Genomic DNA, 25719 nt, shown 5'->3' with positions numbered 1-25719 from the left:
AGAGCCCACGATGGTGGTGGTGGCTCACACCCAGCCCAGAGCCCGTGTGTCCGGTTGACTGAGAGCACGTTCACAGGGAAGGAAGCTCTTGTGGTGGTCCTGCTCCTCTCCTTCCATGCCCCCCAACAGTGGCACCTTGCCTCTCTGACAGGCCCTGGCCTCTTCCGAGCACACCCTCAGTTGCCACAGTCCAGCCTCTGCAGGCCGTCTCTGTGCGCCAGCCCTGGTCCTCTCCCTGGGTCTGACCTCCGAAGCCCAAGCTTCAGCACGCAGCCGCCCCCCGCACCTGTGGATGAGTGTCTCAGGCTGGGGAGTGCAGGGCAGCTGTACTGACTGTCTGTGCAGGGCACTCTCCGTGTTGCCGTCCGCAAACTGGCTGTTACGCTCTCCTCGGAGGCCCCAAAGCTCCCCATCTGTCCAGGCTGATCTCCCTGACGATGAGTGGACTTCCCAGGGTGCAGGAACCTTTCTTCCTTCACAGCTCCCTCTCTGGGGTGTAGGTCCTGTCCCAACTCCTTTCACTTTTTTTTTTTTTTTCCTTTTGTTCTACCCAGTTATGTGGAGGTTTTCTTGTGCTTTCGGAAGTCTGAGGTCTTCTGCCAGCATTCCGTAGATGTTCCGTGCGAGTCGTTCCACTTGTAGATGTATTTTGGTGTGTTTGTGGGAGGAGGTGAGCTCCACGTCCTACTCTTCCGCCATCTGCCAAGCTTCTCTTTTTTTTTTTTGTTCAATTTTAGATCACCAGGCGGTCCTTCAGGACGGAGTGGACATCGGATGGTGGCCTGGAAGAGACAGTTAATCCTTTTCGGTGGCTTCCATGAGAGTACCAGGTCAGTGCAAATAGGAGGATCATCTTTGCTGGAGCAGTCAGGAGTGGGCTCCTTATGGGAAGAACCATTCTGAATACACGTGGAAAGTGCTGCCCATCCCTTAAAGCCAGGGCCAACGGCTTGGGCAGCTGCAGAGGAGGGCCCTGAGCTTGGTTGAATGCTCTGCTGTCACTGTCGTGGGGTTCTTCATCATTACTGAACAGAGGTTCCCACAGTTTTATTTTGCACCAAGGCCTGCAAGTAATGTGGCCAGTCCTATCTGAGATGGGCTCTCAAGCTTCAGCCTGTTGAGAACCCTCTGAAAGGCTTGTTCAGACCCTGATTTGTGACTCCGTTGGCCTGGGATCGGGCTGAGGATCTGCATTTCTTGAGGCTCCAGGTGATGCTGCTGCTGCTGGCCAGGGAACCCCACTTTGAGAACCACGAGGCTAAAATAACTTTAAAATCCGCCCGATGGGGAACATGCGGCAGCCTGCATCCTGCAGAGGGACCTGAGGGGACATCCAGGTCTCCTGTGCCTGGTTGTGTCGCCACAGTGCTTGTGTGCCCAGCCTGGCGGCATGTTCTCCGGGGGTTTTAAGCCCATCATCTATACTGATACTTTCCTGAGTGGCCTTATTAGTTCAGTCCAGAGAAAGAAAACGCTTGGTGAACAGGTTAGTTCCTGCCACTGTCGTAAAACGCTAAGGTTCTGGGTGAGACATCCAGACTGCTCTGATGCCTGGCACAGGCCGCGCGAGTGGTGCTTTTCCTCTGACCTTGGGCCGTGTCAGACAAGGTGGGTGGATGGCTTTCTCGCTGGTGCCTTGTTTCACGTGCTCCTCTGTTCCCTAGTCCTTTAAAGAATAACATGCTTATCAACTCGTGGTGGTGGCAGCACACACACTTTTCTCAGTGTGACTCCATTGGCACACATTTTTTCTTTTTTAGAAATCTCCATTTTAAATTTATTTATTGATTGATTGATTGATTGATTGCTGTGTTGGGTCTTTGTTTCTGTGTGAGGGCTTTCTCTAGTTGCGGCAAGTGGGGGCCACTCTTCATCGCGGTGCGCGGGCCTCTCATTATCGCGGCCTCTCTTGTTGCGGAGCACAGGCTCCAGACGCGAAGGCTCAGTAGTTGTGGCTCACGGGCCTAGTTGCTCCGCGGCATGTGGGATCCTCCCAGACCAGGGCTCGGACCCACGTCCCCTGCATTGGCGGGCGGATTCTCAACCACTGCGCCACCAGGGAAGCCCCATTGGCACACATTTTTTATGATACTCACTGGCTCATGAAAATAAGTCCTTGCACATACATGTGGAGAGAGTGGCGCTCGGTACGTTAGCGGGAGTGAGCGTTGCTGTGTTCCCTGTTCCCTACCCGAGCTGAGGCATCCTGGTGTCCATCTGGCTCAGTTAAGGTTTCAGGTTTCTTTCACGAACAGAAAATATTTTCATTAGTTGAGAAAAGGGGATATATAATTCTTTTTTTTAAATTCTTTTTTATTTTTTAACATTTTTATTGGAGTAAAATTGCTTTACAATGGTGTGTTAGTTTCTGCTGTATAACAAAGTGAATCAACTATACATATACATATATCCCCATATCTCCTCCCTCTTGTGTCTCCCTCCCACCCTCCCTATCCCACCCCTCTAGGTGGTCACAAAGCACCAAGCTGATCTCCCTGTGCTATGCGACCGCTTCCCACTAGTTATCTATTTTACATTTGGTAGTGTATATAAGTCCATGCCACTCTTTCACTTTGTCCCAGTTTACCCTTCCCCCTCCCTGTGTCCTCAAGTCCATTCTCTATGTCTGCGTCTTTATTCCTGTCCTGCCCCTAGGTTCTTCGTAACTTTTTTTTTCTTTTAGATTTGATATATATGTGTTAGCATACGGTGTTTGTTTTTCTCTTTCTGACTTACTTCACTCTGTATGACAGACTCTAGGTCCATCCACCTCACTACAGATAACTCAGTTTCATTTATTTTTATGGCTGAGTAATATTCCATTGTATATATGTGCCACATCTTCTTTATCCATTCATCTGTTGATGGGCACTTAGGTTGCTTCCATGTCCTGGCGATTGTAAATAGTGCTGCAGTGAACATTGTGGTACATGTCTCTTTTTGAATTATGGTTTTCTCAGGGTATATGCCCAGTACTGGGATTGCTGGGTCATATGGTAGTTCTATTTTTAGTTTTTTAAGGAACCTCCATACTGTTCTCCATAGTGGCTGTATCAATTTACATTCCTACCAACAGTGCAAAAGGGTTCCCTCTTCTCCACACCTTCTCCAGCATTTATTGCCTGTAGATTTTTTGATGACGGCCATTCTGACTGGTGTGAGGTGATAACCTCATTTGTAGTTTTGATTTGCATTTCTCTAATGATTAATGATGTTGAGCATTCTTTCATGTGTTTGTTGGCAATCTGTATATCTTCTTTGGAGAAATGTCTGTTTAGGTCTTCTGCCCATTTTTGGATTAGGTTTTTTTTTTTTTTTGATATTGAGCTGCATGAGCTGCTTGTAAATTTTGGAGATTAACCCTTTGTCAGTTGCTTCATTTCCAAATATTTTCTCCCATTCTGAGGGTTGTCTTTTTGTCTTGTTTATGGTTTCCTTTGCTGTGCAAAAGCTTTTAAGTTTCGTTAGGTCCCATTTGTTTATTTTTGTTTGTATTTCCATTTCTCTAGGAGGTGGGTCAAAAAGGATCTTGCTGTGATTTATGTCATAGAGTGTTCTGCCTATGTTTCCCTCCAAGAGTTTGATAGTGTCTGGCCTTACATTTAGGTCTTTAATCCATTTTGGGTTTATTTTTGTGTATGGTGTTAGGGAGTGTTCTAATTTCATTCTTTTACATGTAGCTGTCCAGTTTTCCCAGCACCACTTAAAGGCTGTCTTTTCTCCATTGTATATTCTTGCCTCCTTTATCAAAAATAAGGTGACCATATGTGCGTGGGTTTATCTCTGGGCTTTCTGTCGTGTTCTGTTGATCTGTATTTCTGTTTTTGTGCCAGTACCGGACTGTCTTGATTACTGTAGCTTTGTAGTATAGTCTGAAGTCAGGGAGCCTGGTTACTCCAGGTCCATTTTTCTTTCTCAAGATTGCTTTGGCTATTCGGGGTCTTTTGTGTTTCCATACAAATTGTGAAATTTTTGTTTTAGTTCTGTGAAAAATGCCAGTGGTTGTTTGATAGGGATTGCACTGAATCTGTAGATTGTTTTAGGTAGTATAGTCATTTTCACAATGTTGATTCTTCCAATCCAAGAACACGGTATATCTCTCCATTTGTTTGTATCGTCTTTAATTTCTTTCATCAGTGTCTTATAGTTTTCTGCATACAGGTCTTTTGTCTCCTTAGGTAGGTTTATTCCTAGGTATTTTATTCTCTTTGTTGCAGTGGTAAATGGGAGTGTTTCCTTAATTTCTCTTTCAGATTTTTCAAAATTAGTGTATAGGAATGCAAGAGATTTCTGTGTGTTAATTTTGTATCCTGCCACTTTACCAAATTCATTGATTAGCTCTACTAGTTTTCTGGTAGAGTCTTTAGGATTCTCTATGTATAGTATCATGTCATCTGCAAACAGTGACAGCTTTACTTCTTCTTTTCCGATTTGGATTCCTTTTATTTCTTTTTCTTCTCTGATTGCTGTGGCTAAAACTTCCAAAACAATGTTGAATAATAGTGGTAAGAGTGGGCAACCTTGTCTTGTTCCTGATCTTAGTAGAAATGGTTTCAGTTTTTCACCATTGAGAATGATGTTGGCTGTGGGTTTGTCATATATGGCCTTTATTATGTTGAGATAAGTTCCCTCTATGCCTACTTTTTGGAGGGTTTTTATCATAAATGGGTGTTGAATTTTCTCAAAAGCTTTTCCTGCATCTATTGAGATGATCATATGGTTTTTATCCTTCAATTTGTTAATATGGTATATCACATTGATTGATTTGCGTATATTGAAGAATCCTTGCGTCCCTGGGATAAACCCCAGTTGATCATGGTGTGTGATCCTTTTAATGTGCTGTTGGATACTGTTTGCTAGTATTTTGTTGAGGATTTTTGCATCTATATTCATCAGTGATATTGGCCTGTAGTTTTCTTTCTTTGTGACATCTTTGTCTGGTTTTGGTATCAGGGTGATGGTGGCCTCATAGAATGAGTTTGGGAGTGTTCCTCCCTCTGCTATATTTTGGAAAAGTTTGAGAAGGATAGGTGTTAGCTCTTCTCTAAATGTTTGATAGAATTTGCCTGTAATCCATCTGGTCCTGGGCTTTTGTTTGTTGGAAGGTTTTTAATGACAGTTTCAATTTCAGTGCTTGGCATTGGTCTGTTTATATTTTCTATTTCTGCCTGGTTCAGTCTCGGAAGGTTGTGCTTTTCTAAGAATTTGTCCGTTTCTTCCAGGTTGTCCATTTTATTGGCGTATAGTTGCTTGTAGTAATCTCTCATGATCCTTTGTATTTCTGCAGTGTCAGTTGTTAACGTCTCCTTTTTCATTTCTGACTCTGTTGATTTGAGTCTTCTCCCTTTTTTTCTTGCTGAGTCCGGCTAGTGGTTTATCAATTTTGTTTATCTTTGCAAAGAACCAGCTTTTAGTTTTATTGATCTTTGCTATTGTTTCCTTCATTTCTTTTTCATTTATTTCTGATCTGATCTTTATGATTTCTTTCCTTCTGCTAACTTTGGGGTTTCTTTGTTCTTCTTTCTCGAATTGCTATAGGTGTAAGGGTAGGTTGTTGATTTGAGATGTTTCATGTTTCTTAAGGTAGGATTGTATTCCTATAAACCTCCCTGTTAGAACTGCTTTTGCTGCATCCCATAGGTTTTGGGTTGTCGTGTTTTCATTGCCATTTGTTTTTAGGTATTTTTTGATTTCCTCAGTGATCTCTTCGTTATTAAGTAGTGTATTGTTTAGCCTCCATGTGTTTGTATTTTTTACAGATTTTTTCCTGTAATTGATATCTAGTCTCATAGCGTTGTGGTCAGAAAAGATACTTGATACGATTTCAGTTTTCTTAAATTTACCAAGGTTTGATTTGTGACCCAGGATATGATCTGTCCTGGAGAATGTTCCATGAGCACTTGAGAAGAAAGTGTATTCTGTTGTTTTTGGATGGAATGTCCTGTAAGTATCAGTTAAGTCCATCTTGTTTAATGTATCATTTAAAGATTGTGTTTCCTTATTTATTTTCATTTTGGATGATCTGTCTGTTGGTGAAAGTGGGGTGTTAAAGTCCCCTACTATGATTGTGTTACTGTCGATTTCCCCTTTTATGGCTGTTAGCATTTGCCTTATGTATTGAGGTGCTCCTATGTTGGGTGCATAAATATTTACAGTTGTTATATCTTTTTCTTGGATTGATCCCTTGATCATTATGTAGCGTCTAAAATAAAATAGACTTTATTTTAAAGTCTATTTTGTCTGATATGAGAATTGCTACTCCAGCTTTCTTTTGATTTCCATTTGCATGGAATATCTTTTTCCATACCCTCATTTTCAGTCTGTATGTGTCCCTAGGTCTGAAGTGGGTCTCTTACAGACAGCATATATATGGGTCTTGTTTTTGTATCCATTCAGCCAGTCTTTTTCTTTTGGTTGGAGCATTTAATGCATTTACATTTAAGGTAATTATCGATATGTATGTTCCTATTACCATTTTCTTAGTTGTTTTGGGTTTGTTATTGTAGGTCTTTTCCTTCTCTTGTGTTTCCTGCCTAGAGAAGTTCCTTTAGCATTTGTTGTAAAGCTGGTTTGGTGGTGCTGAATTCTCTTAGCTTTTGCTTGTCTGTAAAGCTTTTGATTTCTCCATCGAATCTGAATGAGATCCTTGCTGGGTAGAGTAATCTTGGTTGTAGATTTTTCCCTTTCATCACTTTAAATATGTCCTGCCACTCCCTTCTGGCCTATAGAGTTTCTCCTGAAAGATCAGCTGTTAACCTTACGGGGATTCCCTCATATGTTATTTGTTGTTTTTCCCTTGCTGCTTTTAATATTTTTTCTTTGTATTTAATTTTTGATAGTTTGATTAATATGTGTCTTGGTGTGTTTCTCCTCGGATTTATCCTGTATGGGACTCTCTGTGCTTCCTGGACTTGAGTAACTATTTCCTTTCCCATATTAGGGAAGTTTTCAACTATAATCTCTTCAAATATTTTCTCAGTCCCTTTCTTTTTTTCCTCTTATTCTGGGACCCCTAATGTTGGTGGGGTTATTCGAATGTTGGTGTGTTGGTGCATTTAATGTTGTCCCAGAGGTCTCTGAGACTGTCCTCAATTCTTTTTTTATTTTTTATAAATTTATTTTATTTTATTTATTTTTAATTTTGGCTGCGTTGGGTCTTTGTTGCTGTGCGTGGGCTTTCTCTAGTTGCCGCAAGCGGGGGCTACTCTTCATTGCAGTGTGCAGGCTTCTCTTTGTGGTGGCTTCTCTTGTTGGGAGCACGGGCTCTAGGCGTGCGGCCTTCAGCAGTTGTGGTACACGGGCTCAGTAGTTGTGGCTCGGGGGCTCTAGAGCGCAGGCTCCGTAGTTGTGGTGCATGGGCTTAGTTGCTCCGCGGCATGTGGGATCTTCCCGGACCAGGGCTTGAATCCGTGTCTCCTGCACTGGCAGGCAGATTCTTAACCACTGCGCCACCACAGAAGCCCCTATCCTCAATTCTTTCCATTCTTTTTTCTTTATTCTGCTCTGCAGTAGTTATTTCTACTATTTTATCTTACAGGTCACTTATCCCTTCTTCTGCCTCAGTTATTCTGGTATTGATTCCTTCTGGAGAATTTTAAATTTCATTTATTGTGCTGTTCATCATTGTTTGATTGCTCTTTAGTTCTTCTAGTTCCTTGTTAAACGTTTCTTGTATTTTCTCCATTCTATTTCCAAGATTTTGGATCATCTTTCCTATCATTACTCTGAATTCTTTTTCAGGTAGACTGCCTATTTCCTCTTCATTTGTTTCGTCTGGTGGGTTTTTACCTTGCTCCTTCATCTGCTGTGTGTTTCTCTGTCTTCTCATTTTGCTTCACTTACTGTGTTTGGGGTCTCTTTTTCGCAGGCCGCAGGTTCGTAGTTCCCGTTGTTTTTGGTGTCTGCCCCCAGTGGGTAAGGTTGGTTCAGTGGGTTGTGTATGCTTCCTGGTGGAGGGGACTAGTGCCTGTGTTCTGGTGGATGAGGCTGGATCTTGTCTTTCTGGTGAGTAGGTCCACATCTGGTGGTGTGTTTTGGGGTGTCTGTGGCCTTATTATGATTTTAGGCAGCCTCTCTGCTAATGTGCGGCATTGTGTTCCTGTCTTGCTAGTTGTTTGGCATAGGGTGTCCAGCACTGTAGCTTGCTGGTTGTTGAGTGGAGCTGGGTCTTAGCGTTGAGATGGAGATCTCTGGGAGATTTTCACCGTTTGATATTACGTGGTGTTGGGAGGTCTCTGGTGGACCAATGTCCTGACCTAGGCTCTCCCACCTCAGAGGCACAGGCCTGACACCCAGCCAGAGCACCAAGACTCTGTCATCCACACGGCTCAGAATAAAAGGGAGAAAAAAAGAAGGAAAGAAAGAAAAATAAATAAAATCAAATAAAGTTATTAAAATAAAAATAATTATTAAAAATTAAAAAGTAATTTAAAAAAAGAAAGAAAGAAGAGAGCAACCAAACCAAAAAACAATTCCACCACTGATAACAAGTACTAAAATCTATACTAAACAAACCAAAAAAAAAAAAACCCGACAGACAGAACCCTAGGATAAATGGTAAAAGCAAAGCTATGCAGACAAAATCACACACATAAGCATACACATACACACCCAGAAAAAGAGAAAAAGGAAAAAAATACATATATTGTTGCTCCCAAAGTCCACACCGCCTCAATTTTGGGATGATTCCTTGTCTGTTCAGGTATTCCACAGATGCAGGGTACATCAAGGTGATTGTGGAGATTTAATCCGCTGCTCCTGAGGCTGTTGGGAGAGATTTCCCTTTCTCTGTTCGCACAACTCCCGGGGTTCAGCTTTGGATTTGGCCCCGCCTCTGCGGGTAGGTCTCCTGAGGGCATCTGTCCCGCTCAGACAGGACGGGGTTAAAGGAGCAGCTGATTCGGGGGCTCCGGCTCGCTCAGGCCGGGGCGAGGGAGGGGTACGGAATGTGGGGCCAGCCTGTGGCGGCAGAGGCCGGCGTGACGTTGCACCAGCCTGAGGCGCACCGTGTATTTCCCCGGGGAAGTTGTCTCTGGATTACGGGACCCTGGCAGTGGCAGGCTGCACAGGCTCCCGGGAGGGGAGGTGTGGATAGTGACCTGTGCTCGCACACGGGCTTCTTGGTGGCTGCAGCAGCAGCCTTAGCGTCTCATGCCCGTCCCTGGGGTCGACGCTGATAGCCGCAGCTCGCGCCCATCTCTGGAGCTCGTTTAGGTGGCACTCTGAATCCCCTCTCCTCGCGCACCGCGAAACAATGGTCTTTTGCCTCCTAGGCAGTTCCAGACTTTTTCCCGGACTCCGTCCCGGCCAGCTATGGCGCACTAACCCCCTTCAGGCTGTGTTCACGTAGCCAACCCCTGTCCTCTCCCTGGGATCTGACCTCCGAAGCCCGAGCCTCAGCTCCCAGCCCTTGCCCGCCCCGGCGGGTGAGCAGACAAGCCTCTCGGGCTGGTGAGTGCTGGTCGGCACCAATCCTCTGTGCGAGAATCTCTCCGCTTTGCCCTCCGCACCCCTGTTGCTGCGCTCTCCTCCGTGGCTCCGAAGCTTCCCCCCACCGCCACCCCCCGTCTCCGCCAGTGAAGGGGCTTCCTGGTGTGTGGAAGCTTTTCCTTTTTCACAGCTCCCTCCCACTGGTGCAGGTCCCGTCTCTATTCTTTTGTCTCTGTTTTTTCTTTTTCCTTTTACCCTCCCCAGGTACGTGGGGAGTTTCTTGCCTTTTGGGAGGTCTGAGGTCTTCTGCCAGCGTTCAGTAAGTGTTCTGTAGGAGTTGTTCCACATGTAGATGTATTTCTGATGTATTTGTGGGGAGGAAGGCGATCTCCACGTCTTACTCTTCCGCCATCTTGAAGGTCTCCCAGAGTATAATTCTTAAGTGCTTTGGGAGGAGATTTTTAAAGTCGAATTCAAATTAAACAGGGAGTGATTTTGTATCCTTAAAGGCATAGTCTGGGTATAATAGTGCTTAAATTTCATGTCTCGTCACAAAGTTCACCAAGTGGTTTTTACAGAATTCACTTAAAAACCAAGCTATTGGGAGGGCAGGTTATTATCTCAAGCTAAAGATGAGGAAACCAAGATAACTATTAAGTAGTAGAACTTGTCCTCAACCAAAGATTGCGGATGTTCAGTTACTCCCATGTTCGGTCGTGCTGCAGCCCCCGGCTCCTTGCCCTGGTCCATCTGCTGCCCCTGGTAACGTCTCCTGCTCCTGGTTTGTCTCTTGCCTACACCCTGGTTTTCTTTCCTGGTCCATCTCCTGCCCCTGGTCCATCTCCTGACCTGCAGGTGTTTGGTTTCCTGCCATTTTGGAGAAGAGAGCCTACTCTGTTTTTTAAAATTCATATTTAAAGGATTGTTGTTTACATTTAAAACCCTTTACAAAGCAAATAATTGTTTGCCATTGCAGACACGGGGGTTCATGAGACGTCAGTGTGTTAATTCAGCACCTGCTGTGTGCGGGACAGTGAGTGGGGTCTACACAGGCCCTTCTCCTGAGACTCACAGGTTACAAAATGAGTCAAGGTTTACAGTGGTTGTAACTTGGAACCATTTCAAACTCAGAACGTTTTTCAAAGCTATTATCTGTTACTTTGTTTAAAATTATTTTTTATAAAGTATTTCAAACATATAGAAAAGTTGAAGTTCCTCAAACAGATATCTGTGTGGTCACCATCCATATTAAACAAAGTACAGTTCGACCTTTAAAACCCAACGACAGTTGTTATTTACTCTGCGTGCAGAATAGAATTTTTTTTTCCTGGAAATCTGCAATGTGAAGTCTGAGAAAACTGTGGAATGTGGTGAAGTCTTTTAAAAACCGTGCCCCTGGTTCCTCAGTTCATCTGCTAAAAGCCGTCCTCCCGCGGAAGGATGCGTTTGATGGGGAGTTCACGTGGCTCATCCTGTTCCGAGTGCCCCGCTCTGGACGGCATTCCGGGGGAGCGCAGTGACCTGCATGTTGGCTGCGGGGCGCCAGACTTGGGTGATCTGAGTGCAGCAGGAGAGTCAGGAATCACGTCCGACTGGTGGGGCTGCTCGCTCCTTCCATGCGTCCATGCTTTCTTCCTGCGAACGTCGGGCCCAGCTCTCCGTGTGGAGTAGCTGGGGAGCATCTCTCATTCTTCCGTGTAATTCTGACCCAAGGCCTCTTGGCTTTGCTCATGGCCACCTGTGAAATTCCCTTCAGGACACACGGTTGCCTCTGTGTCTCTGGCAGAACCGCTGCTTTCCTCACACATGTGCTCCCTCCTCAAGGCCCCATCTCTGTTTTGAGTGCTTTGCCACTGAAGTCCCAGGAGCATTGAGCAGGGCAGGGCCACTGTGCCTCTTGGAATGCCTCAGCCATGTCCTCTTGGCTTTTGCTCGGGCCTGTGGGCTCCAGGAGTTCTCCTCTCTGAGTTTCAGGAATGCTTTGCCCCATCTCTGCCCAGCCCGGGGTCTCCACAGTTCTTGCCAAGCTGTAATATCTCCCTTTTGAGTATGCAGGGTATTCGTACATAGTTCATTGTCCCGCTTAAAGTTACACATATAGAAAACTAAGGTAATTGTTTGCAAGACTGTGATTGTATAAACTGCATAACTTTCAGAATGAAAAGACTTTCGGATCCCGGCATGTTACTGTGCTTCTCTGGGCCAGTGTTATTTCTAGCTTCAAATGCAAACTCACATATGCTTGCTGTCCTTTCCTATGAATTTAAACTTTAATTAAACCAATAACTTAGTACATATGGTAGCAAATGTACCTTTATTTTAAATCAAGTTCACTTTTTCATGTCACCGCCCTTTTGTTTGTGTTCCTATATTATAACAGAGATTACATCTATTACAATGACCTGTATGCCTTCAGCCTGGACGCTTTCACGTGGAGCAGGCTGTCCCCGTCCGGGACGGGGCCCACACCCAGGTCAGGCTGCCAGATGACTGTCACCGCCCAGGGCAGCATCGTCATCTACGGGGGCTACTCGAAACAGGTAAGATGCGCGTGTGGGATGCAGAGTGACTTCTGTCTGCTGCCTTTTCAGTTTCACCAGCGATGAAAACTTCAAGTAATAGTTCATTAGATTAATATGAACAGTCCTTTCTGTTGAACGAGAAGTGGACAGAGGTGGTGGTGATCTGCTCCTGTGCGAACATACTAAGGTTCTTTACGGCCACGTTGTGTTCTCATCCACACGCCCCCGAAACACGCGGCGTAAGTGATGGCTGTGGCAGGGAGGTGCCCCGGCCACCTCCTTCCACCCTGCCACACCCCCACTCAGCCAGCCGCCAGCCCTTGTTCTGGAAAGGAAAACTGGCTTGGGATTTGTGGCTGTGACCTGCCTGGGGCGTGGCTAGGCGCGTGACAGTTGGGAGGGCCCCGCGAAACAGGCGGCTGTCGCCAGAGGCCGCGCGCGGCGCCCAGAACTGACGCCTTATCGCGGTAGACGCTCCTCAGAGGCCGCGCGCGGCGCCCAGAACGGACGCTTTATCGCGGTAGACGCTCCTCAGAGGCCGCGCTCGGCGCCCAGAACTGATGCTTTATCGCGGTAGACGCTGCTCAGAGGCCGCGCGCGGCGCCCAGAACTGACGCTTTATCGCAGTAGATGCTCCTCAGAGCAAAGCAGGATGATGAGCATCAAGCCCTTGTCAAGCTGACGCTGCTTGAATCCGAGCAGCGCCTAGTTCCCAAACGCTGCCCTTCTGCAGCCACACGGGCCGCCGGGGAATGATCCGAGGGCCTTCAATGCAGGGCCCACTCTCGCCAGGCCTTCGGCGTTCGATGGCAGTGAGAAGCTGCTCTGTTTGCACTCACGGGGCATTTACCAGAGCTGGTGAAAGACGTGGGTGTGACACTGGGGTTCTTCTGGGTGGGAACGCCCTCCGCAGGAGCAGCGTAGTGTTGTGACACTTGGGACACGTCTCTCTCAGATGTCTGTGGGTGCTGTTAATACTGTATGAGACAGAAATGTGCGAGCAGCGGAAGGAATGCTGTGTCAAGTGCACGCCCGTCGCTGCTCCGTGGCGTTAACGTCCCCCCCCCCTTGGGGGAGGAGCTGAGGCCCCGCTCAGAGCCTTGCACGCCTGGGGGAGTCTGACAGCCCCGGAGGTTCACGCGCATTCTGGTCCCCCTCTAGTCCAGCGAGGAGACTGAGCGTCTGGCCAGTGTGAGGCGCGTTACTGAAGGGCGGCGCAGGCCACCGGGTGAGGGACTAGCGCCCGAGCCTCGCGGCACCCCTGTGAGGAAGGGGAGGTGGGGTGGGAGTTGCGTGCTTCGGGGGGAGCCCGCGGCTGCAGCCTCCTTGCCTCCCCGGCCCCGGGCTCTGCCATGCCGGCCACTGTGTGGAAGCCGTGGCCCCGGGCAGGCAGAGCAGCGTTCTCAGGGAGGGCTCTGGCGTACAGGCCTCGCGGGGTGTACTTAAATGTGACGGCATGCAAGTTCCCCTCAGCTCGTTGGTTCTAAGGAAGGATGGTCGCTGTCGGTGGAGCAGTGCCATAGATGCCAGCAGGTGCAGGAGGACGGGGGGCTGAGAGGGAAGGGCTGGAGCCCGGCTGCGGTCAAGTTTGTAACACAAGCAGACGGCACTGAATTCCTGCAGTGTGCCGCCAGCCGGCAAGGCCTCGTGTGGATTTATTTTTGTTTTTTAAAATTTATTTATTTTATTTATTTATTTTTGGCTGTGTTGGGTCTTCGTTGCTGTGCGCGGGCTTTCTCTGGTTGCGGCGAGCGGGGGCTACTCTTCGCTGCGGTGCGCGGGCTTCTCGTTGCGGTGGCTTCTCTTGTTGCGCAGCACGGGCTCTAGGCACGCGGGCTCAGTAGTTGTGGCACGTGGGCTCTGGAGCTCAGGCTCAGTAGTTGTGGTGCACGTGCTTAGTTGCTCCACGGCATGTGGGATCTTCCCGGACCAGGGCTCGAACCCGTGTCCCCTGCATTGGCAGGCTAATTCTTAACCACTGCACCACCAGGGAAGCCCCTCGTGTGGATTTAGTTCCTGAGAGTGCTGGGCTTTTGGCTTGAAAGGGTGGGCATGGGAGTGGCAGCCACTTCCCCTGCTAGCCTGCTGGAAAAGAGGAGTATGCAGTCTCAGTAATTGTGATAGCATCGCTTCAATTGTGCACCTGTTTCCAGAGGAGAACAGAAGAGGCATGCACCTAGCTCTCGTTTCCTAGAGACAGCTGCTTCCCACGCGTGACTGACGTTGGCCCTCCTTGGTTTTAGGACGGTCAGGTCACATGTCCGGCCCACAGACAATTGGATTGTTTGTTTTCCAAAAGGAAAATAGGTTTTCCCCCCTTACAGTAAACACAATACATACTCGTTAGTTAAACAAAACAAAATGAATTGTGCACACGTATTCCCTGGCTCTGTCGGCTGATAGAACAAAACACCACCACCCAGCAGCAGTCAGCATACCTAGTGCCCAGATCTTGGATTCTAGGACCATCTCCACGAAGTAACCAGGGCTTCTCAGGAAAGTAGCCGATTCTGGAATTGGGGCAAGAAGTGTGCAAGGTGCCCCCGGAGCTGCTTGTAGCGCCAGAGCCCAAGGAAGCGCGTGTAAGAAACGTGCGCTGATGGGGTGCATCAGCGGCTCAGGAGCCGCCTGAAAGGGTTCCCAGTGCACTGCGCTGGAACTCTCTGAGCAACAGAGTAAGTAAGGTCGTGTCGGACTGCAGTGCACAGGGGCCCGAATATCCATGAGCCCACGCGATCGCGAACCAGCGAATGAATAGATTAAATGCACGGGGAAAAGGCACAGTGCTCCGTGCAGCATTCCACACAGAGGTGGACCCTCCGCCCTCCTGAAGAGGGGGCCGCGCAGACTGACGCTCTTCCAAGGAGGACAGGCTGGAAAGTTGGGGCGGGGCAGTAACTCGACAGCGAGAAACCTGAGAAACACACCTCAGCCAGGCGAGCAAGGTCCACGTCGGCAGGAATGGGTCTTGGTGACAGCATGCACCCTTGATAGGATGTGATGGGAAGGACACTTGACCTCTGGGATCCACCACCCAAAACCCACAGCCCTGTCCAATTATGAGAATAGTGTCAGACGAGCCCCGGTAGAGGGGACCCTACAAAACACCTGACTGGCCCTCCTCAGTGTCACCAAAAACAAGGCAAGTCTGAGCAACCCTCACGGCTCAAGAGGCCTAAGGATTCATGACGACTCCGTGTAACGTGGGTCCTGGGACAGGGAAAGGACATTAGGGAAAACTAAGGAAATGTGAATAAACTGTGGGCTTCAGTTAATAGTCATTTGTCAGTATTGGTTCCTTAATTGTGGCAGATGTGCCACACTAATGTAAGATGTTAACCATAAGGGGACACAGGGTGCAGCGTGCACGGGAACTCTCGGTACCGTCTTCTCCGTTTTTCTGTAAATGTAAAACTATGCTGAAGTTAAAAGTTTATTAAAAATAGGGAATTTGAGGGACAAAGACAAAGCAGCTAAAATTGCCGAGATCATGCCACTGAGGCGAGCTGTTTTCCAGGCCGCTGTCCAGGCCCTTCTACACTGAGGTAGAAGGTGCAGCGTGAGGACTGGGGTGCTGCTCGGGAGGGCGAAGTGTGTGGTCCGCCCAGGGCCGCGGGCCGAGTTTGAAGCAGCAGACGGGCGGGCGGCCGTGCTGTCCGCAGCTCGGGAGCTCTGCAAATGGCCGCGCTGGCTTCTGCACACGGCGTTCGCTGGGTCCTCGCGCCGAAGCTTGCATCCCGTCATCGCGGAGGCGATGGGGATTGAGGGCACAGGGGCTGGAGGTGGAGGGAGGCTGTGTCATGGCAGGAGGGCCCCTGCGGTGACCCCGCCCACCCAGAGCAGGGCTCGGCTCGGAGCCACAGGAAGCTCTGAGAGGGGAGCTCCGGGGTGTCCCCAGCCTGTGGTCATTTATTCTATCCGTTCGGATGCGGTCTGGATGGAACCTGTTGTGTTTCAGATTTTGAGGCTGGTCTGAAGGCTGGAGAGTCACCCCCATGGAAAACGGGACCACGAGCTTGGGGGGCCTTGCGTGGCTTGGCACAGCACGTGGCATTTGTCATGGCTCCCTTCTCCTTTCGCAGAGAGTCAGGAAGGACGTGGACAGAGGTACCCAGCACTCCGACATGTTCCTGCTGAAGGCTGAGGAGGAAAGAGAAGGTACATGCGCCGTGCAGGTGACAGACCACGCGGCTGGTCTATGTGTTGCTGTGGAAAGCGGGCAGAGCGTCGCGGGGCTGGTGGGGCACTCCATGAACAGCCCCCGCGTCCCCTCTGGGGCGTTGAGGACGCACTGAGTTAGAAACACAGGTGATGTCAGTCCATCCACAGCTCCCTTCTTGGGGGCGGGGCCACGGCCTCTGTGTCATCTCTCATTTGTTCTTGCTCAATGTTAGGACGTAGACTTTTGGAATGCATCTTGTGGGGTTGAAATGCCCACTTTTTTTTTTTTTTATTTGAAGTATAGTTAATGTACAATGTTATGTTAGTTTCAGGTGTACAGCAAAATGATTCAGTTGTACATACGTTGTTGTTTTTCAGATTCTTTTCCCTTATAGGTTATTATAAAATATTGAGTAGAGTTCCCTGTGCTATAGAGAAGGTCTTTGTTAATTATTTTATACATAGTAGTGTGTACCTGTTAATCCCATAGTCCTAATTTATCCCTCCCTGCTTTTCCCCTTTGGTAAGCATAAGTTTGTTTTCTTTGTGAGTCTTTTTCTCTTGTGAATAAGTTCATTTGCATCATCTTTTTAGATTCCACATATAAGTGATCTCATATGGTATTTGTCTTTCTGTGTCTGACTTCACTTAGTATGATTATCTCTAGGTCCTTCCATGTTGCTGCAAATGGCATTGTTTCATTCTTTTTCATGGCTGCGTGATATTCCATTGTGTGTGTGTGTTTGTGTGTATACACACACAAACACACACACACACCCCACATCTTCTATATCCGTTCCTCTGTTGATGGACACCGAGGTGGCTTCCCAGCGCTCATTTTTAAAGCTCAGAAGTCGGGAGGTGGTTAGTTTGCATGGTGCATGTGATGGGAGAGGGGCCTGAGCGGATGGGACCCGTCTGGTCCTGGCTGCCCCTTGGCCCCTGTGAGACCCGTCTCCGTAAGACGAGAGGCCTGCTGGGCAGGAACGTTTCCTCTTTCCCACTGTGACGTTCTTTAAGCAGAGGCTGCAGAAACGTCACGTACAAGGCGTTTCTCAGGTCCCAACCACGCCGAATTGCGGTGACTGATGGGGACGTGGGAGCCAAGGTTTAGAGCCCCTTTTACATGTCAGCGCACTTGAACTTGAAAGTGGACCGTGTTCTAGGCAGTGGGACCCCAGCCCTTGTGTTCAGCCCCCGTGTCTGGCCGTCAGGCCCTCAGCCCCCAGTGAAAAGTACATGGTGTGTCCTGAGACGCATCCGGCACGGCAGGGAAAGCGACCTCCCCCGACCACGTACAGGGCACGCTGGTGCTTATTCTCTTCTCTTCTTTAAACATTGAGATGCTGGTTGCTGTGAGTGACCTTGTGGCCCACTAACACGTGCCGCTCGGGCTGCGCCTCCAGGGAAGGCTTGCTCTTGGCTGCTTCTCTCTCTCTTTTTTTAAATGTTCATTAAAGAAAAAACATCCCAGTTTCTTTTTCTGGACATGTTGGGAAGACTCCCACATGTTTTGTGCCAGGCCACATCTTGAGGGTTGCTGCGTAAACACGGCGCCCGCCCAGAGGGAAGGACCACAGTGCGTGGCCCACGGGAGGTTCTGGCGGTGTCTGTGGTCGGGGCCCCACCCGAGGGCACAGTGTACAGGAGCCCCCGGAGCTGGTGCGCCCGCCTCTACCTCACCCCTGCCTTCACATCACAGCTGCACGGCGCCCCTGGGCAAGTGTTGGGAGGGTGTGTGGACAGGTTCCCTACCTCAGTGCAGCCTGACCCTTGAGGAGGAGGCATGGCCTCCAGGGTGCGCCGGACCCGCAGGCACAGAACGACGGCCATGGCATTCTGCAGGCACCCCCTCCCCATTTCCTCTCCTCATCAGGCAGATGGGCCTGGGCTCGGGTCAACCCTTCCGGATCCAAGCCCTCGCCAAGGTCCGGCTTCTCGGTGACTGTGGCCCCGAACCATCAGACGCTGCTGTTTGGAGGTGTGTGTGATGAGGAGGAGGAGGAGAGCCTGGAGGGCCACTTCCTCAACGACCTGCACTTCTACGACCCCGTCAGGAACCGCTGGCTCGCGGGGCAGCTGAAGGTAGCGTGGGCCCCAGACCTGCAGCCAGTGCAGGGCCTGCCCGGCTGTCACGTCCGTCAGTGATGCCCAGGACCTCCCCGGTCACTCTGTCTGTGAGGCTCTGTGGAGCTGCCACCAACTTTACTGTCACCGTAAGCAGGGACCGGGTCGCCTCTGCCCCTGCTGCTGGCACCAGCCTGAGAGACGCGGCACAGTGGCTGCTCTCCCGGGACTGACATCCCTGGGGGCTTCATCAGGTCAGGGACCTCAGAAGCAGGGCCCTATGGCCAAAGGAGGGCGGGTGGTCCACTCTGTGGCAAAGACTGGCTCTGGTTGAAGTCCCTTGGCGCCTCTGAGGGGAGTCGGGCAGCGTGTGAGGGCTGCTGTCTGCCGCCCGTTCCCCTGAGAGGTCACAGCAGGCAGGGGCGGTGTGGCCCCCGGGGTGAGCCCCAGCAAGTGGATGGGGGTCCTCTGGCTGTCGGGTGCTCGCTGCCCCCCATCCTGAATCGCGCTGCCTTGCTCTTTATCAACAGGGGCCCAAGGTGGAGAAGAGGAGGCGCAGGCGGGGCAAAAAAGGGGAGCCCGGGGGTGCCAACCAGCAGGAAATGAAGGGGACTGGGGCCCAGGAGCCCCTGGAGGTGGTCAGAGAGGTGGTGGCAGAGGACGGGACCGTGGTCACCATCAAGCAGGTGCTCGCTGCCCTGGGCCCGGCAGGACGGCCTGAGTCCGACGACGACGAGGACGAGGACGGCGGCCCCAGCGAGGCGGGTGTCCCTGCGGTGGAGCCCAGCCCCCGCTCCAACGCCATGCTGGCCGCGAAGCACGGGCGCCTTTACCTCTATGGGGGCATGTTTGAGGCTGGCGACCGCCAGGTCACCCTCAGCGACTTGTACTGCCTCGACCTTCACAAGATGGAGGAGTGGACGGTCTTGGTGGAGATGGATCCAGGTGAGGGGGTGGCACCTCTGCAGTTGCCTCGGGAGCCCCCAGCTTGTCCGCCCTGCGCCCGCCGAGAGTGCTGCACGGCTCTGCCCCCTCCCATGCCCTCAGTCCAGGGGGTAGGGCCCTGCTGCCCGGGGGCCTGTCTGTGCACGGCCGTCCCTGCAGGGGGCCCGGGGGAGGGAGCGGGCTCACCCCGACACCGCCCGTGAGCCTCGGACCTGCCCCGGCAAAGCGGACTGGACGCACGTTTTCCCCGCGGCGTGCGTGTGCGCCTGGGAGCAGACACGCGGCCCACCCGTCTCCGCTGCCGTGTCGCACCACAGGCTGCGCCCGACTCGCTCACTGCTCAGTCCTTGGGTCTGAGGCTGAAATCCCTTAAAATCCACACGTTTGGGCAGAGGCCCTGAGCGGCTGTGCGAGACGGCTGCTGTCTTGGGGCGCAGCTTCTCACTCTGCCTGTCTCTGCCTCGACGTGTGGGGATGTGATGTTTGCCGCGAGCTCCAGACGCGCTGGGGGCGGGGCCCCCGCACTCACACCCGCGTGTCCAGGCGGAAGGTGGGCTCCTCGGGGCGGCCGCGGCTCGTGTGCAGTTTCCCCGGTGCCCTGGCCGTGCTGACACTCTGTGGTTTTCGCTTTTGCCTAAAGAATCTCAGGAGTGGCTGGAGGAGACAGACTCGGAGGAGGACAGCGACGAGGTCAGGGGCGCGGAGGGTGGCGGGGAGGACGGGGAGGACGAGGAGGACGAGGCCGGCGGCGCGGAGGCCAGGGGTGAGTGTGCCGCGGGGCTGGGCCCGGCCCCCCCAGGGCTCGCAGCTCAGGTCCCTTCTCTGCCGGAGCCCTCGTTTTTATCAGTGATGAGGGAACGTACAATTTTACCAAGCTTCTGTTAAAATTTGACTTTGCTGTGGGTGTGCTCCTGAGGCCAGCTGAAGGGTTTTTTCTAACTGTGTCTGGAGTACGTTTGCGCGCTTGCTGTTTAAGCAGGGTCGTAACGGCCTCGTGACGCCCTCCGTGTAAAGCCGGGTGCTCACAGCGCGTTCGCTCTGTCAGGACTCAGGCCTCCTTCCGCGACTTAACGCGTTTCTTTCTTATTCCCCTCCTTCCCCACGAAAGAGCAACGCCCCTCGGCGGCACCCGGTGAGCCGTTCGCAGACTCCCTGCCCAGGACCGAGCAGTAGTGGGCGAAGCTGGCGCGGGACGACGCCGGGCCCCGGAAGGAGAGTGCTGAGAGCCGCCCGGGCCGTGGCCACGGCTTTCTCTGCTGCCTCGGCCTGAGCCGCACACCAGCCAGAGCTTAGACTGCGGGGGTCGGGTTCCCCAGTCTAACCGCAGTGCGCTGTGTGCGGTTTAAAATAAACTGGACTTGGCAGGGGGCTGCCGCCACCAAGGTGGTCTTCCGTGCAGCCACCGGGCCCGGTGGTTCTGGCGGGGCCTCTGGCTGGATCGGGGCCAAGATGAGGGCGAGGGGAGCCGCCTCCACGGCAGGCGGCACCTTGATGGTGAAGTGGAACGCTGCGGGCTTTGTGGGGTTCCCCTTTGCAAAACTAGGAGACAGGTTCTGCCCGCCTGCATGTTCAGCTGACTCTTTGATTTTTAAAAATTATCGGTAGCCACCCACTGCCTCCTGTACGCATTTTCTTGGTTCTTTGGAGAATAAAGCACCTGTTGTGGGCTGGTCTGCTCGCTCTGCCACGTGGCTTTGCCTGGGGTCTCTTGCAGTGCCGTGTGCCCAGCTCCTCTGGCCGCTCCCCGCCTTTGGGGAGGAGGTGGTGGAGCTGTGCTCTGCCCCTCTCCCCTTCAGGCTCAAGGTCGTCATTCGCACAGCAACAGAAGAGGTCAAGCAGCCGGAGGGCGGGCCCCACTGTCCCCACGCGGCCTCGCCGTCCCGTGCCGGGCACGTCTGGGTCTGCGGTGCGTGGGCGCGCTCCCTGGTGCCTGCTCCAGGGTTAATGGCAGGAGGCCGCTCTTCATTTATGTAATTGGGGCAGAGCTTGGGCTTTGAATTCACACCAGGTGAATTCATCTTCATCTAAAATATCAGTAACAAGAAGGCAGGATTCTTAGTTTTCAGTGACAGGCCGAACGACCCATCATTACCTTGGGCGGGTCATCCTACTCATTACCTGGAAGTTAGAAGTGAAGAGTGGGCGCACCCACCCCAGCAGAGCGGGCCCGGGCCCGGGAAGGCTTCAGTGGAAGGTTGAGGCCAACTTGCCCAGAAGCAGCCCCTCACCCCAACCAGCACTTAACTTTCTCGCCGTGCTCGGCCCCCGCACCTCTGGCCGTGTGACCTCACTCGTCAGACTTCTCCCGCTTGACTGCACGCGGATCAGAAATAGGAAGCTCTCTCCTCGCCCCTGCCCACCAGAGCCTCCCTCTGGTACGGGGCCTGGCAGAGCCCGTGGGGGTGCCGGTCACTGGGGTTGGGCAGACGCAGCCTGTGTGAGGTGGAAGGGCAGGCGCTCCGGCTTCAGCATCTTGCGGCTCCCTGTGGGTGCTAGGGCAGGGTGGCAGGGCTCAAAGCCAGGCCGGGTGCCACGGCAGGCCCGCGGGGGCCCCAGAGCCCTCCCGGTACCTGCCCTGCGTGCTTGCGATGTGAGGCCCAGGCGTACAGCTCCCGCTCTCTCGGCTGCCGCCTTGGGAGGAGGTGGTTGGGAGAGCGTCGGCCCCAACGCAGGCTTTTGTTCCCGGGGCCGCTCTTATTACAGAGGAGCCTGCAAGCAGGTGAGACTCCAAGGAGGGTGGTTTGGAATCAAACAAGTTGAAAAAGAAATGACAACCCCCCGAAGAAACTTCTCTTTTGCTCTCTGCTTTGCTGTCCTGTCCACGGGGTTGTTGCTGAGGACGCCGTTTGAGTGACAGAGGAAGAAAAGCCCAAGCTCCACACAAGGAGCTGCCTCTGCTGTGTCACCCCCGTGATTAAAGCATCCCTTCAGTGGGACAGTGGCAGGAAGAGGTGGGCGTACGCTGCAGGACTGCGGGGTGCCCAGGGGGGGCAGCGGCCAGCGCACCGTCCCCGCTTCTGCCTGCCGGCAGTTGGTGTGCTGAACCGAATGCTCCTGGCGCCTGGACGGCCAGCACAGAGCCCCAGGCCTCCGTTCCCTGCATTGCTGGAGCCAAAACAGCAGGGTGACAGCTGTATTTAGGGTCAGCGAGGGCCTTGAGTGGACGTCCGTCTTGCCTGCTCCTTGGTTTGCTGACCTGTTGGTAAGACCCCCTCACTGCCCCCCTTTGGACGGGTTCTGCCCCTGTCTCTCGCTGGTGCCCACCAGCTGGCCCCGTCACTCCTGCGGACACCACACCAGAGCCCCTGGAGGGCTTTGTGGGGTTTGAGTGTGAATAGCTGTGCTTTCTCCCGCTTCCCAGGAGCAGCTCAGCTGGCTGACGGCGTCAGGCTTAGTTAGATAATTTGAGAGGGTTGGTCTAAGGCGGTGATTCCTTGGGGTTGGACTGAATTGAGCAGAAATCAAGGGAAACACCCAGCAAGCTCGGAAATCCTTGCCGTTCACAGAGTCGTCTGTGGCGTGTTTGTTAGCATGTGACGGTGGTGTTTGTTGCAGTGTGACATCCGGTTTTTGAACCAAGTGGGTGCAGGCAGGAAGTCAGTGCTCCGTGACGGTAGAAACGCGCTGGGGGACCCGACGCTGGGCGGGGCTGCCGGGGAGACGGCCGCTTCGCTGTCCTCGCGGGGTAGAGGAGGTCCTCCTGAGGTCCCGCTCAGGCACCGGCCAGGTGACACGAGAGAGACTTGTGCTTAGGGAACCCCCCCCCCCCCCGCCGTGTGTGGGGATGCGAGTGTGACAGTGTGCCCGGAGCTTCCGCTGGAGGAGTGTGGCCTGGGGGGGACAGCAGGTCCTGCCTGGGAGGAGCGCGGTGGCTGCAGCTCGGGTGGGCGTGCGATGCCTCTGCTCGCTGCTGCCTTCCCAGGCGTCTTAGGTCGGAGAGCAAAGCTGTGTGGAGGCCGTGGGTCCAGAGTGTAGACCGTGGTCGCCTGCACTTCTGTGGAAGATGCATCCGAGGCCAGGCCTGGTCGTCGGGGCTCTGAACACGGGCTCCAGTGGAAGCTGAGGCGCCGACCAGCGCAGCTGGTGTCCACGGGGCTGGGGCCGAGGTGACCTAGGCTCTGGTCGGCCCAGCCATTCACCTCGGAGCCCCCTGGACGTGAGCCGTCTGGGGCCGAGGAGCCGCGCGGGTGCAGCCAGTGCCAGGCCCGGCCGGCAGGCTGTGCAGGAGCAGAGCGGGGGCGCTCTCTGTTCCTGGACCTGGGTCGGGACCGGGACCAGGGCAGCGCGTGGAGCGCAGGGGCCCTGAGCCGAGAACTTGGGAGGGGCGGGCTGCTCCCGGCCTCGGGGCAGGGATGGGGGCGCGGGGAGGGGGCTCTCGTCTTCGGAGCTGGGCCTCGGGGCAGGGATGGGGGCGCGGGGAGGGGGCTCTCGTCTGCGGAGCTGGGCCCGGAAAGACCACCGTGTGTCGGGGGGGGGGTGTGGAGGTCAGAGAGACTCCAGTTGGGAAGAAAGAGTAACCGCCCCAAGAGACACATGGCTGTCGAAGCTTAAGAAAGTTAAGGTAGGTTTGGAGCAACGCTGCTGGGCGGTCCCTCGGCAGAGCGTGCCTCTGCGAGTCGCCTCTGTGTCCTCTGTTCGCTGGCGGAGGGGAGCAGGCGCGAGGTGGGCTCCTGGGTCGGTGAGGGGCCGGTGCCCAGTGGGGCAGCACTGGCGAGGGAAGGGGGCGCATTTCAGATCCCTGCTCTCGGAGCTCTGCTGCTCAGGGTCGTAAGACCCTCCAAATACGATAGACGGACGCTGTTGGGTAACATAAACCTGGTTCCGTGAGAAGGAATTTGTGTGTGTTCATCTCAAAACGTGGGCAATAGAAGGAATTTGCAGTGAAGACACTGACTTATAACGAGATGATGCAAGTTACCAAACTTCCAAATGGTGACGTTTATTACTAAAAGGAGCGAAATTTTTCTTTAATCTCGACAGTGTCCCTCACTTGCGGATAGTGAAGAATGTAGTAATGGTATGATTTAAACAGTTATATTCGTTAAGGAAAGTTATTTTCATTTCGGACGCAACCAAGCCATTTTTCCAGCTAAAAGAAGGGAAGAAAGGCAAAGGTAACGTTTTAACCGCTTCATCAGTGAGAAAAACCAGAACACAGTCGACATTGCCTTTTTGTCAATGTGGAAAACGATTGCCTGTATTAACAGACAGTTTACATGTACCAGGACATAAGGAGGGAGAAAAGAAAGTGCAGGTTGAGACCGATGTGTGAGAGAATGCACAGGAGGGCATCTGCGTCAGGTTAGTGGCTTCACCTCTGGAGTGAGGGCCCACCTGCACGGAACGGACCGTGTGGGTTTACTTCAGTCAGGCTACGTCAGGTGGCATTTCTTTGGAGATGGCGGATGGTACCCATAAGTAGGGTCCCGCTGGAGGACATTGTCAGGGAAGTACGAGATCAGTATCAGGGGCACATCTGCCCACACGTGAGCCACGGTTCTGCAGCGCGGGGCGGACCGCCACGCAGCAGGCCCGGCGGTGAGTGCAGGCCGCATTGCTGTCACTGGAGCTGGGCTCCCGAGAGGCCCAGTGGGAAGAGCTGGGGGTCCCAGGGGTGCAGGAGCAGCACGGGGGGAGGCGGGCACCTGCCCCCTGCATTCACGCCCGTCTCCTCACTGTACCTGCCCCCGGTGTTGGGAAGCCCTTGCTGGGGCAGTGGAGCGCGGCCCTTCCTGGGGCTGTGGAGCGCGGCCCTTCCTGCCCCGTCCCTGCCCTCTGTGGGCCTGGTGTGGGGTGGGAGTCACTCACTGAGTGGCAGTCGGCTGCCTGATGGTCCTGTTGATGGCGTTCAGAGGGGGGGACCCTTTGGGCCAGGCCCGTCTCTTGGTCACGGTTGAACACAATACCTGCCGGAAAACCCTCGGTCTGTTCTGTGGTCCACACGCAGGAGGCCCTGGGATACCAGTGTGCTCTGCTCTGAAGGGACCAGGAATTCTCACGTCTGCCTTGGGTGTGTCAAGCGCTGACCTCTCAGGAGGAGCCTGGTGCCTGTCTGACCGTCCTGGCAGGCGTGGAGTGAGTTACTGAAATGGGCTGAACGAGGAACCGCCAGCGGGTGGAGAGCAGGGTCCAGCCGAGGCCCGTCTCGGCCACTCCTTGGGGCCTCCAGGGTTAGGATTGTGCTGTCACCGTGTTGCCAGGCAGCGGCTGCGCACCTGGAGACCTGCACCCACCTGTGACAGGCAGGACGGGAAGGGTGTGCACGTGTGATAGCCGTGTGAGCCCCGGCTTACCGTGAGGGGTGTGTGTTGGGGGCAGCGAGGTGGGCGCGAGAGGGGTGCTGCCCCAGACCCAGGCCCGAGCCTGCTCACCGAGGCTCGCCCGGGGCTGGCTGCGTCCACACTGGGACCCACCCCCGGGGGTGCCTGCTTCCCTGAGGTGTGGGACGATCTGGAACAAAATGTGTTGCCCGTTTGCATCCCAGGCTCTTCCACGTTGGGGTGGAAGCAGACTCCAGAAGCTGCGTCTGTGCTAACGCATGCGCCGGTTCTGGGGAGCGTTTGGCATTGCTTCCATCGTCCTCAGGGGTGTCCAC

General features: G+C 52.9%; 1 protein-coding gene across 1 annotated transcript in view; it reads left to right on the top strand.

Moving 5' to 3' along the window:
- Window positions 1-20809, top strand: part of KLHDC4 (kelch domain containing 4) — a 57123-nt gene extending 36314 nt beyond the window's left edge. Inside the window, exons 7-13 of the mRNA XM_082436913.1 lie at window positions 738-830; window positions 11810-11969; window positions 16034-16109; window positions 17989-18197; window positions 18710-19124; window positions 19765-19887; window positions 20233-20809. Coding sequence (XP_082293039.1) covers window positions 738-830; window positions 11810-11969; window positions 16034-16109; window positions 17989-18197; window positions 18710-19124; window positions 19765-19887; window positions 20233-20297 — 1141 coding nt within the window. The 3' untranslated portion in view covers window positions 20298-20809. The remainder of the gene's footprint in view (window positions 1-737; window positions 831-11809; window positions 11970-16033; window positions 16110-17988; window positions 18198-18709; window positions 19125-19764; window positions 19888-20232) is intronic.
- Window positions 20810-25719: the final 4910 nt, after the last annotated feature.

This window comes from Balaenoptera physalus (assembly GCF_965194825.1).
Source record: "Balaenoptera physalus genome assembly, chromosome: 19".
NCBI classification, from domain to species: domain Eukaryota; kingdom Metazoa; phylum Chordata; class Mammalia; order Artiodactyla; family Balaenopteridae; genus Balaenoptera; species Balaenoptera physalus.
The sequence above is the reverse complement of the archived record's forward strand: the minus strand, read 5'-3'. Positions and strand labels throughout refer to the sequence as shown.